The sequence below is a fragment of the Manduca sexta genome, chromosome 23 (genome assembly GCF_014839805.1).
Source record: "Manduca sexta isolate Smith_Timp_Sample1 chromosome 23, JHU_Msex_v1.0, whole genome shotgun sequence".
Taxonomy (NCBI): Eukaryota; Metazoa; Arthropoda; class Insecta; order Lepidoptera; family Sphingidae; genus Manduca; species Manduca sexta.
The window spans coordinates 6840047-6853361 of NC_051137.1; the positions used below are offsets into that span (position 1 = coordinate 6840047).

General features: G+C 31.8%; 3 protein-coding genes across 3 annotated transcripts; 2 read left to right on the top strand and 1 right to left on the bottom strand.

The window, feature by feature from the left end:
- Positions 1 to 187: 187 nt before the first annotated feature.
- Positions 188 to 1427, top strand: LOC115449397 (probable tRNA(His) guanylyltransferase). Its single transcript, XM_030177202.2, has 2 exons — positions 188 to 826; positions 917 to 1427. The coding sequence occupies exons 1-2, from the start codon at positions 227 to 229 to the stop codon at positions 1220 to 1222; spliced, it is 906 nt and encodes a 301-aa protein (XP_030033062.2). The 5' UTR covers positions 188 to 226; the 3' UTR covers positions 1223 to 1427.
- A 554-nt stretch (positions 1428 to 1981) lies between these two features.
- LOC115449396 (V-type proton ATPase subunit d-like) lies at positions 1982 to 4803 on the bottom strand. Its single transcript, XM_030177201.2, has 4 exons — positions 4525 to 4803; positions 3744 to 4252; positions 3414 to 3668; positions 1982 to 3078 (listed from the first exon to the last, which is right to left on the bottom strand). Exons 1-4 carry the CDS (start codon positions 4763 to 4765, stop codon positions 2917 to 2919), a joined length of 1167 nt encoding a protein of 388 aa, XP_030033061.2. The 5' UTR covers positions 4766 to 4803; the 3' UTR covers positions 1982 to 2916.
- A 100-nt stretch (positions 4804 to 4903) lies between these two features.
- Positions 4904 to 7644, top strand: LOC115449394 (conserved oligomeric Golgi complex subunit 6). Its single transcript, XM_030177200.2, has one exon. The coding sequence runs from the start codon at positions 5364 to 5366 to the stop codon at positions 7308 to 7310; it is 1947 nt and encodes a 648-aa protein (XP_030033060.1). The 5' UTR covers positions 4904 to 5363; the 3' UTR covers positions 7311 to 7644.
- The last annotated feature ends 5671 nt before the right edge of the window (positions 7645 to 13315 follow it).

The window sequence follows — 13315 nt, forward strand, 5'->3', positions numbered from 1 at the left end:
AAGATTAAGTGATATACTCTCAAGTTAAAGAATATCTACTTTATATTTTAAGCATAAAGTTTGTTTTTCAATATTACTACAATATTACTTTACAGCAGGTACATACTAGCAATTAGCATGTTACTCTATGTCAAATTACGTAAGACTAGGCAGCATGGTCGTAAGAGTGTAGCCTGTACTCTAAAAAAAGTCACTGTATGTCACATAAAACGTCAAAATAAAAAACATGTTGCCATTCACAAATTCAAGCCTAGTAGCAAAGTTATTGCAGCGATCGCATAAAATATATCAAAAAACGGATATAATGGCTAAAAGTACATTTGAATATGTGAAGAAATTTGAATTGGATGATACTATTCTACCAAACACGTGGATGGTTGTTCGATTGGATGGAAAGTGCTTCCACAAGTTTTCAGATGATCACAACTTTGCAAAACCGAATGATATTCGAGCATTGAGGTTAATGAACTTCGCAGCTTTTAGTGTATTACGCGAATTTAATGATGTATTAATGGCATTTGGTCAGAGCGACGAATATTCTTTTATATTTAGGAAACATACTACATTGTATAAGAGACGAGCAGCAAAACTTCTTACTACCATCAACAGTAAATTCTCCTCTTCATATGTGTACTACTGGCCTAAATTTTTCGAACGAGAACCATTAAAATATCCTCCAGCATTTGATGGGCGCATTGTCACATATCCTTCAGAGGAAAATTTAATAGATTATATGAAGTGGAGACAGGCAGATGTTCATATAAATAATTTATACAACACAACTTTTTGGACTCTTGTATTAAAAGGAAACCTAACCCCTCAACAGGTTTGTTAATTAGGTGTAGTCATCATTTGATGTTTATAAAATCATTTAATTGAAATAGAAACATTTATAAATAAATAACCTTGGTTTCAGGCTGAGAAACGATTATGTGGCACAGTATCAGCAGACAAAAATGAAATATTATTTCAAGAGTTTAATATGAATTATAACAATGAACCTGAAATATTCAAGCGAGGAACTCTATTAATTAGGAAAAGCATTTCTAATGATCAAGAACATCAAAGTGTGATTATTGATGTACATGATGATATGTTAAGAGATAAATTTTGGGTTGAACATTCCAGTCTGTTATTAGAAAAAAAAATAAAAACAAATCTGGTTTATGAAGGTCCCATAACTGATATAATACAGGAACAAAAAAAACATATAAAGAAATAACAAAAGATATGTCAAAATACATTATAAATCATTATATAATTGATGAATTTCTAGTTTTTTTCTGGATAATTTCAGTGACATAAACATGTCTTAGTGGAAGTGCATTTTTCGAATGATTCTAATGCTGTTTTAAAACAATATTTTCACCATAATACTTTTCGCACAGGCATATTAAAATATTATTAAAATTTTTGTTATGCTAATATTATTCTGTATTCTGAGCTTCATACTTTACCTTCACAATTCACAATCCTCTAAATAACTATACTACTGGATTTTTTCAACCTGTAATTCAATCTATAATATTTTAAACCATGGTTAGTAGTAGTATACATTGGCTATTTAACTTATTTTTATATTAATTTTAATTTTTCTATGGCCTCCAAGGTAATAAGCTGCTGCATACAATACTACGAGGTGTGAATCAACAGATCCTAGGTTTGATTTCCATGTTAGCCAACACTTTTTATAAGTTTTTCAAAATCAATTTACCTTTCATGGTATTCCACAGGTATAATTATAATTGATGTAAAGCAAGGGGTTGGTCTTAGAAACTTAGCCAAATCCTTTTTGCAACACAGTTAAAAATTTTATTTCCTTATTTTTTTTAGCACTCAATTAAAATTATATAACTTTATGTTAGATAAAACCTGTAGGTTGTGCCAAAAAAAAAGCCAAGTACAAATACGTTCATCTCCTTTGTACTCTTAAATGATATATAATAATGAGGAATGAAATATTTTTGAAGAAAACCCTTGATTATAATAATTTCATATATTTTTAAACAGATTAATATACATATTATCCTGGAACTAAAGTAGTCTATTTAATAGTTTCTGTGCAATACATAATATATTAAACTTCTAAATCTATCTAACTTTGCGGATAAAGTTTTATCAGTTGTTCCTGCAACAAACATTTATTGTAATTATGTTTTTGTACTTTATTTTATCTGGGTAAACTTTTAGCTATCAGTAGTGTTTCCAACTATATTGATCATAAGTTTACAGAGGGATCAATATTAAAAATGGGTGCTCTGCTCCATATAGCAGGTTAATAATGCACATGCCACATACTGACTTCAAATGTTTTACTTTAATCTCAATATTTATTGTATCATAGACCACTTCAGTTCTTTATCTCTAGTATAACAATAATTCATACCAAGATAATAAGAAATTCAATGTACCTACATACAGAGATGACAGAACAAGAGAAACCATAGTTTTAATAGTCTCATAATAATTTACTATGCTATATACATCAACATTTCTACCAAAATACAATTATGCAACAGATGCTATAGGAATGTTATTAAGAAATACAATTTCTGGATCTTTATAAAATTGTTGCATAAAAGTTTTAACTCTGTTCACATCATAATTGCTTTTGAAGCTGTTTAATTTTCTTTATATTCTCATTTTTATGAAGCATTTATAAATAAGGTAGGATTTCGGGTCCTGTAATGTTGTTAATAAAATTGAAAGATTCAAACAATCAAGATGCACAATCGCGAATAATAGTTGTGGAGAATCTTGCATTATATCTTTACTTTAACATGTGTCATAATACTGTACAGTTGCAGTAAATATTTTCATACAATTTAAAGTCATAGTGTTTAGAAATTGTTATTCATAACTTGCATTCATTTGGGATTATATACAAAGCAAGAGAATTCATTTGCAAGATGAAATTTAGAAGATTGGAATGTAGTTGTCAATTTTGGCGCGATGCTTCTGGGCAACACATTCACTAATCCATACAATGTTTCGGCATTCCTGCTCTTTCAACTTAAGGTATGAATAGAACACTCCAAAATGGAACTGCTGCAGAAAAGCATGGACATTCAGGTTCACCTGTAATATAAAATATTAAAATCAAATGGTAAATAAATTATCATATGGCAAGTAAATAGTTATGCACAAAATGAATAAAAAATATATGTATTTAGTATTTAACACATGATATTATGGCAATTAGATAAGTATTATGTATGTAAATGGTAAGAATTTACATACATATACCATATTATTATATAGTCATGCACAAATAGCAATTTTCAACAAGAACTATTGGATTAATGAGGCATCTGATGTACAGTATAAAATTGATAAACCAAAATTTTGTTAATTGGCCATGTATTATTTAATACATATTGATGGAAGCAACTAACAACTCTATCATAGCTCACCTCATGTTCAAAGAACTTATCTTCCAATGTTTTGTCACCAACATTGTTTCCAGCTCCCTCAAACAGTGCAGAATACTCAGCATAATACTCTGCAACAGCCTTAACTTGTTCATAGTCATCAGCACGAGCCAAAGCAGCCAAACCATCAGGGTTCAACTTTCCACAGCGAGGGTACAACTTTGCACGGTCATCCTTAGACAGTTCTGTTCCAAATGAATTGATAGTAATGATGATAGCACGACGATCAGCTTCAAACTGTAAACAATTTATTTAAATTAGATTCAACACTGAAGAACTCTTTATAACTCATCATTAACTAAAAAAACTTACTGCTAAGATTTCACACATCACATCAGCTGTAGTACCACCAATCTGCTTGCAGAAATCATAGAATGCTTCCAGGTATGCCTTGTACAAGGTGTTACGAATGATCTCAATATTCATTTCATCTAAGTCCTGCTCACTAATGCAGTCAACAAAGAAAGGTGCCAGAGGTGTGTCCACCAGTACCGCATTGTAAAGCTCTGCCGGCGTAGCAGCGACATGAATAGCTTCCATCTGTTCAAATGAGCCCAGTGGGTGGCATTTTGGAATGAGCTCAGAAATTGGTCTCTGATGGAGAGTACCAGTAATCAACAATATGATATTGTCAATCATATAGCTGTAGGTGATAAAGTCCAAGAATGTGGACAAAGGCTCCACAGAATGATTCCTTAAATGTTGAAATTCGATGACGAGCTTCTCACGAAGCTTATCGTCAATTGTGGAAACCGAAAGTGGGCTCGGCTCATTAGCCAAAAAGGTGCCATAGTCTGTGCCTTGTAGATGCAGTTTAAGATCTGCAAATAAAGAAAATATAATATTGTTTTACAATTCTTTATTTGAAATCGTAATTTTATTTCTGTGGACGTCTAGAGATTAACCAAACCAATCGTACTGCGATACTAACACTTCATAAAAGGGATACAAACAGGACACTACAATAATACGAGGACGCCCATTAATTACCAAGATTGAGTCATCTATTTTAACAATTACAAAATGCAGTATCGATGCTATCAAGTGTAATATAGTAATGCGAAGTGAAAAGTATAGATAACTTTGGACTTACCTTCCAGTGTTTCACATTGCACCAAGTTCAAGTAATCAGATTGTTTCAGGATTCCACATTTGAAACCACGGCACAGACCCTCGAGATACCCAGCATCGATGTTAAATATGCAGCCCTTCATTCTGCCCGCTTCTAATCTTTTCAGAGAAAACTTGAGAATTACGTTTTCTCTAAATTTTGAGACCAGAGGCGCAGTCAAACCCAAAGAGATAAAATAGAAGCAAATCAATCGGAGTTGCATTGATCATATGATGCGATCATAGACAATTTTTAACAATGCTGCCAGAAGTGTAAATTCTATAGTAAATTCAGATGCCAGTAGTATCGTTCGGTAGTCTGTACTCTGTGTCTGAAAATAATAAAAAATACGCTGGACTCTCGAAGACTGTCATTTTTTAAATCCGAATAATATAATGGCGCGTATATAAAGCGTTTCGCTGAAAATCATAGTGAGATCAAAGATTTGTCCAAAGATAATAATTAGTCAGTCAGGCAGTATTTCCACTGAAGGATTTATCCCTTTTTCGATCCCGGCGACAGATCACAAAGTGATACAAATTTTTTCTATTCAACATAAGCTTGGATTAAGTAATTAGTTCCCAATGTAGCGAGAGATTCGCCTCTTTTAAATCACGGGACGGAATATACATAGCGAAACCCTTCGGAGATAAAAGGCGTACATGTGTGGGTATGCGTTATCTATTCTAATCTATTTACCGTGTTAATTGTTCTGGACCCATATTTACATGTTAAATCTCGGGTAACATCCAAATCGTGGAAATACTGATTTTAATTTTCAGTCTTTTAGTTTATTTGTCTCTGTTCGGAACTGTCATATTATGCTGTTATCACATCAATTGTCAATAATTGGTGAGAGGTACTTAAATATTGGTGTCGTATCTTGTTTAGCATTTTGCAAGCTGAAAATGGATTCATTAAATAATCCTATCAGACAGAGAATTAATAAAATATTCGACAATCACATAATAACGGACAACAGCGACGTACTACACACAGTATCTGGATTATGCTCGTCAAATTCAGCCTACACCAGACGCGTTTTAGTAAATGAAATCGAAAAACGAGATATGCTTGTAAATAAAACTGTGTTATGTGAATATAATAAGGTAAAGGACAAATTACAGACATTATTGGATTCTTTGCACTGTTTGGGAACTGCAGTCGACGACATGTCAAACAGGCTTCGTGTAACTAAAACTAAAACCCATCATATTATAACTCAGACTACAAAACTAAAAGACGAAAGAAAAAAGACAGAAAAGAAACATGTTTGGGTTAATGCATATGTGAGTAATTTTCAACTTAGCCCAGAAAAAATTGAATACCTTAGTAATGTGTCTATTAAAACACCATTGACTTTAGATTTTTTCACAACACTATCACAGGTCGAAAAATTATATGATAATTGCAAAATTCTTGTAAAATGTTGGTATGAGACATCGGCTTTTGATATCATGGAAACAGTGGGGCTACAGCAAGAGGTTGCAATAGAAAAATTATATCACTGGACTATTGGGGCTTGTCTCAGTACAGATTCACCTCATAATGCTTTAGTGCCAACAGCTTTGGCCAAATTCCAGAACAGACAAGTCCTTTTTTCTAACATAATTGATGAATACTGTTCGGCACGAAAAGCAACTATAGTACAGCTGTTCATTGATGCCTTGACAAAAGGTACCACAAGTGGCTCAAAACCAATAGAATTCTATGCAAATGATGCTAAGCGCTACATTGGAGATATTCTAACTTGGGTTTATCAAGCTATTCCCATTGAAAAAGAGAATCTCTGTTTATTGTTCAAATATTGTAACATGGACAATAAAAATGATCAGATTATTGAAGCATTAACTAGTATAATAGAAGCCATATGTCCATTACTCAAAGTGCGAATTGAACTTATACTGAAACCAGATAAGGACCCACTGATTTTGTGGTCCATAACAAATTTAATTATATATTATAGGGATATAATTCAAAGTACGATTAATAAAGGTCATTTGGTTAACACATTAGAGGAACTACTTAAGAAAAGCGAAGAAGTATTTCTTGTAACATTAGAAAGCAAGATACAGAAAGAACTAAGTCATGGAGTAAAGGCACCACCAGTGGATTTAAACCCATCTGTTGTTGTGACAGATCTAGTCAGTTTCTTGAGAGATTTGTTGGCTATTATGAATATATCAAATAATATTAACACAGCTGATAAGAAGTTAATAATAACACATATTTTAGATCCACTTTTACAAGCAATTAATGAGACAGCTTGTCACTTGAGTTCTACAGATATGTCAGTGTACATGTTGAATTGTATTTACCACATACAGTGCACACTTTCTTTATATACTGTTATGGATGAATACAATGAGAGATTACAGGCACAATCAGAGGCCCAGATTGATACACTAACATCAGAACAAGCTAGTTACCTTGTGGCTAATTTGAATTTAGGTCCCATTTATACAATTTTACAGGAGAAGACAAGTGGCCCATTATCTGCCATACCAGGAATGGACACTTCAACACTGAAAACATTTTTGAAAAAATTTGACATGTTTCTGGTTTCCCCTGAAGTTTATGTTTTGCCACAGTTGAATCTTCTTTTAAGTCATTCCCACAAGTCACATGTTCGAAAGCGTGCTTTTGATGTTATATTAGCTATTTATGCACAACTGTACCATGATGTCCATAACCCTGCTAATGGATATTCTGACCCCCAAGCAATAGTAAAAAGGACACCCGAAGAAGTAAATAAATTGTTAATGTAATCAGTGGTGTAGAATCGATTCTTGCCCCCCTAGGTGTGGACCTAAAATGTGTTGTGCCTACTGAGAGCAAAAAAAAATACCTTTTAACTAAACATAAATAATTGTCACACACACCCAACAGATGCGACAAAATGTCCAATATTTTAATGATTTCATATTTTCGCTAGGGGCGGACTGCCCTTGCCGCCCTATAGTTTAATAGATTTGTTTCCATAATTAACTTATTTGTATAATATAATTATTGCTTTCTGTATGTACTTTCTGATTGTTTTATGAAGTATAATAATTTAATTCAATTGTGTAATAAACTAAAATAAATAATTATTGAAAACAAGTTGGTAGTTGTTTTTTTATCTATAGTCTTCTTGTACAATCGGCCAAGTTCCTGCTAGTACACTTCCAAATACATTTTGCTTGACCGGTCTAATGTCCCGAGATATTTAGACACGCCCCTGTCTCATATTTCACCAATTACGACAGTTTTGGAGATGTGCAAAAGGAACAGCAGATAACTCTTACGCATATTGTTTACTTTAGTTGTATTTTACTGATTGACGACGCGCACGCAACTATTGAGTAACATTTTGCTCACAATTATTTTTTTGTTTACGGCCATCGATATCTTGCCACTACGTAGACTTATGTTCGTTTACTGGAAGCTTGATTACTTAGTCGCCGACCTGTCATTAAATCTTACGGTAAGTAAATCAGTCATACTATACTCGATAAATATTTTAATATTAATTTTAACTAGTTTAATATGCGTGGGAAAAAGATCGTCAGCGCAGAGAACTAATATTTAATATTTTCGTTTTAAGAAAATCGCGGTTTATGGCTTTTTTTAAATTATTGGTCATCATAATTAATTATATTTAAAGCCAATATAAACCGCCTCCTTTTTAAGCTACTACTACTTATTATATTTTATATTAATCCTTAAGTTATCCTATCTATCGTAGGGTCAAATATGATTACTGTCATTGGTGTGTATTTTTTTGCCAAAAAATTAACATAGTGCTATTAATCAAACTTATAGTAATCTTTGTAGTATGTTATTTAAGTTGCTTTACGTATAATGTAATGTAAAAATATTGAAAAGAATTATAATTGAAAAACTAAAAAGTACTCAATGCAAAAATAAACTACTTCGGCGGGTATGCTCACTATAGTTATAGGTGTTACCTATCTTTTCTTGACTTCAGTTAAGAATTCAGAGTTTTTGATATTAAAATAGCAGTAGCATGTAGCGCAACTTTTACCGTCGAGTTTTAATAGTAATCACTAGTTTAATGATGGTAAGATATTATGACAGGCCGGTAAGCCCTTTAGTCCAGTCAATAAGCTCAAAAAGGTGTCAATTTGTGTATCCCAAAACATATGAGTGATAGCTCATTCGATTTGGGAATCGTCTTGAAAAATAATCTTTAGTGTTCATTGGCACTTAAAAAATACAATTGTTATTAAGAGGATAAAGAGGTTCTTTGATAACTTAAAAAATATAAATATTTAAGAGATAAGGAGAAAATTTCCAATTTAAAAAAATCACAACACCCGAAATTCTATCCTCATTATTAATAATTATTATTTGATGCCAAAAATATAGACGAGTTTAAATAATTTATGTATAGGCGGTAATTTGTTTTTATTACAGTAATATTGCAAGGCCAACACTTTTATTGCTGCACATGTGCAGTTTAAAAAGTGTAAATATTTCACATAAAAAGGGTCTTTGTTAGAGCACGAAATTTTTTATGTTTTTATTAACCCCGGTTCCACGTCGACGCCTTTATCGGAAAGCAGCGTCCATTGTTTATTGAATTTAGATGAGTTTAAAGATTTTAAGTAGTGGTGGTATTATGATTTCTTATAAGAGTAATCAACTATGTCGGCGCATTTGTAAGATCCGTTTATAGACGTTTAAGTTCTACCCAGAGGTTTCTGTTATTATTGTTTCTTTTATAACAACATAATATGTAGTACTTAAATTAAAGTAGAATTACAATCCGATAAAATGCAATTTGGGATTTTTATCTCAATAAAATTTGTGCAATTATGGAAAATAGATCAGATTTTTTTTTTATTTAATATGGATTATTTCGTACTTAAGGTTATAGCTTAAGGTCCATTTTCATACATATTGTTTCACCTTTAATCTGGGTAACTAAACAAGTATTGACAAGTAAAGAATTTAAATTCACGTCGTTACCCAGATTAAAGGTGAAACAAAATGTATGAAAAATGGACCTTAAGCTATAACCTTAACCCACGTATTTTGTGTCGACCGCACAGGCGTTCTGCTCCCATATAAATTTTATTGTGTTGGCACTGTAGTCATTACGTTAAAATATTATTATAGATTTTAGTAATTAATACATAATTTGATTGTATTACAGAGAACCACCGTCTCTCGATGGATACACTAGGATGCGGATGAGAGCTCCATCGCTGACCGATCACTGGATCGGTGTGCGAGTGCGCACCCTCAACTCAACCTGCCTGCTCAACGTGTCAAACTTGTAATGAATACAAATAAATCATATCACTGAAGTAACAAAAAATGTGTTTTATTTACATGGACTTTCTACGAAATTTCATTTTACATGTGTATCTCATTATTTATTGCTGTTGCAAATATATTATCTGCTATATTCGATTTTAACTATCGATAATATATAGCGTAGCGATGTGTGCGTGAGCCTCATCGACTGGTTCACAAAACAAGCCTATTGAAATAAATCATTTAATTCGAAAGATTTGATTGTGAGATTTTAAAAAAAATATTTAATTTAAATATTACACTGAAATTTATCTCTTTACAAATATAAACGTTATTACATTTAGAAGGCATCCCAAAAAAAGTTAAGTAATGAAAAATCTTGTTTAGTTATTTTTTAAATTTTTCCTTTATATCCGCAAATGATAATAATAATACTTACTTATGTAAAAAAAAACAGGTAGTTATATCTTTTGACGAATCGTGAAATTATTTGTATGAATTACTCAGCCATGACATTTCTTTCTTATTTTTCTTATAAATGAAGGGTCTTTTATTCGAAACAAAAAACCAGCGCCCATACAAAAAGCGGACATGTCCTTTAAAAAGTAAATAAAATGTTCAAAAAAGCATAAAGAATTTGGAGAAAAAATATCAATTTTTAATAATGAAATGAATAACAATGATTTATGATTATGTGAATGATTGAACAAATTAAATAAACTGAATTGTTTAAGTAAATTTTACAATTTAAAAATTCAATCATAATATGCAGCTATTTAATCCAATAATAAATTCAATAACTGTAAATTGATTATAAGCTTTGAGTTTTAACTGAGCGAAAACTAAATAATTGGCTAAAGAAAGTAACTAAAGTTTACAAAGTGGACATGTGCAGCAATAAAATGTTAGCCTTGCAAATATTACTGAAATAATAATTCAAATCAACGCCTACACTTATATTCTTTAAATGCCTCTAAATTCAATAGCATAACAATAGACTCAGTTTAACGATAAATGCGTCCACGTAAGAGCGGCGTCAATACAAACATTCATAAAAAATGCGCTTTTTAACAAACCATTTTTATGTGAAATATTTATATTTTTCAAATAACATCTGCAGCAATAAAAATGTTGGCCTTTCAATATTACTCTAATACAAGCAAATTACCGCCTACACATAAAATCTTTAAACTCGCCTCAAATTCAATAAATAATAATCGTTGCATACCGATGAATAGTCCAATTAACTACTTCAAAAAGTTAACTAGTCAAAATTTGGATGAAAAAAAGGTATTTCGTTATTAACTAAAAAACTATTCATATTTAAGATAAAAATAGATCATTAAGAGGAAATTTAAAAAAAATCAGTATATCCAAGAAGCTAATTATTTTAGGTCAATATTACATATTTGTAAATACAGAGATAGGAATAAAATGTTATCATTTAAGTTTTTGAAATTAAACAAAATAATAATCCAAATAATGAAATCTATTAACTATGATTTATGATTATAATATGAATCGAATAAACTGAACGAATTGAATAAACTGAATTGTTTTATTTTTACGATTCAAAATTCAATCATAATATGCAGCCATTAAATTTATTTAATAAATTAATTATAGACTATGGGTTTAAAGAGACCAAAAACTAAAACAACACGGCTTAAAAAAGTAGCTAATCAAAATTTACTTACAAAATACAGTTGTGATATTTTTTGAATACAACATAAACTTTGGTTTGTTAAAACATACAAAGAAGGTAATCAGACACATAATCTATACTTATAATAAATCTGTAGAGAGGTCAATTCTGGACATGAAATATATTTCCAAAATAATTATCAGGGGGTGATTAGGGATCGATACTGATGCCAAAAATGCAATTAGTAAAATTTTTGTCTGTCTGTCTGTCTGTATAACCGTTATAGAAACAATAACTACTCGACGGATTTTAACGAAACTTGGTACAATTATTTGTCATACTCCTGTGCTGGTTATAGTATACTTTTCATCACGCTACAATTAATAGGAGCAGAGCAGTGAAGGGAAATGTTGGAAAAACGGGAGAAGTTACTCCATTTTTTAAGCTTCCGTCGCGTGTGCAACCTTAATGGTTAAAGCTACACAGAAATCATGTATGACGGAAATGTTCTCCTTAAAATTATGTAAAAATATCCCACGACAGCATATGTCTATCTTTTATGGTTGACTCACAATAACACGTGTAACTCCCGATAGCTTAGCAGTTCGAAGCTTTCTCATTATATTTGTCTACTCTTACGTTTATAACACTCTCAGTCATCCCTAATTAAAAAGTTAACNTTATTAAATATTCCATAAAAAGAATCATAGAAATCGGTATAGAAACACCAAAGTTATACATGAAATACGCTAATAATAAGCCATCATGCGTGAATACCGAATCATGCTATAAGGATTATTTTTGTATATATATAAGGTCGCGAACGCACAGGCAGGCGGCTTGCTTGGCACCTAGAGGCTAGCGAGTAGCTTCGTAAAACGAACATTCTCGAACGTTCGCGACCGGCTCCATTTTTGAAGTCCGAAATCCACGCGGGCGAAGCTGCGAGCGGAAGCTAGTATAACATGAAATAACTAACGTTATGTCGTTTCTCATTTATTAATAGATAATGCCAAAAATTCAACAATAAAAACACTGTAAATCGTGATTGTCTCCAAACTATAAAACTTTTGTTATTACGTTCTTTATGCCGACGATATGCATCTTACAAGTATAGGAATTATCGTCATAGCATAGACGTGCGCGCATCAATTTTAATTTCGTTTTCTATTATACACTCAGCAGCAGTTCGGTGGTGTTACGTAACGTCATTGCAGGTAGCCAGCAGGCCAACGACTAATATCGATCTATGCAATTGATCCTAAGCCCCACCTCCCAAACGTAGTAAAAAAAATTTGCCAAGTTATTTTCACCCTTAGGGTGGTCGAGCGGGAACTTGGCCGATTGTACCTTTATGTAGTATAAGTGGAATTTTGACTCAAGTACAGAATTAAAAAATTTAGTTTTAGTTTTGTACTAACATTTTTTTTTGCTTCGTAAAATGCTGTCCGAAGCCTCTGCTAAATATAATTTTAAAATAATTCACCTAGCTATTATAAAATAAATTTTAAAACAATTCAGCTAGCTATTGTGACTAGTGCGACATGTTATTGTGGCTATTGAGATAAATAAATAACGTAAGACCTCCAATATAAAACCACGGCCCCCATGTGAAATTATGGTTTGACAAAAAAAACTATGTATAATAACAACAGTTGCAACAGACTTTTCCTACACTCAAACTTTGTGACAAGTTGCTATTGTTCATCATGTTAGATTGGATGAGTACGGTCCTGTATAGTTATTGTGGTTGGAATCCAAACAACAGACTTTTGCAGTCGGCTTTTGATTTTGGTCGTGTAATGCCCATTTTATAAAATCGTGTCAGTAATTTTTTTGCGTTGACAACCCTGGTGAAAATTG

Excerpts from the sequence above, each read along its gene's own strand:
- LOC115449396 (XM_030177201.2), bottom strand. The coding sequence starts at position 4,765 with ATGCAACTCCGATTGATTTGCTTCTATTTTATCTCTTTGGGTTTGACT. Across the intron at positions 3,669-3,743 it reads TGATGTGTGAAATCTTAGCA|TTTGAAGCTGATCGTCGTGC; the intron begins GTAAGTTTTTTT and ends AATTGTTTACAG. Across the intron at positions 3,079-3,413 it reads ATAAGTTCTTTGAACATGAG|GTGAACCTGAATGTCCATGC; the intron begins GTGAGCTATGAT and ends TTTATATTACAG.
- LOC115449394 (XM_030177200.2), top strand. The coding sequence starts at position 5,364 with ATGCTGTTATCACATCAATTGTCAATAATTGGTGAGAGGTACTTAAAT.
- LOC115449397 (XM_030177202.2), top strand. The coding sequence starts at position 227 with ATGTTGCCATTCACAAATTCAAGCCTAGTAGCAAAGTTATTGCAGCGA. Across the intron at positions 827-916 it reads GAAACCTAACCCCTCAACAG|GCTGAGAAACGATTATGTGG; the intron begins GTTTGTTAATTA and ends CCTTGGTTTCAG.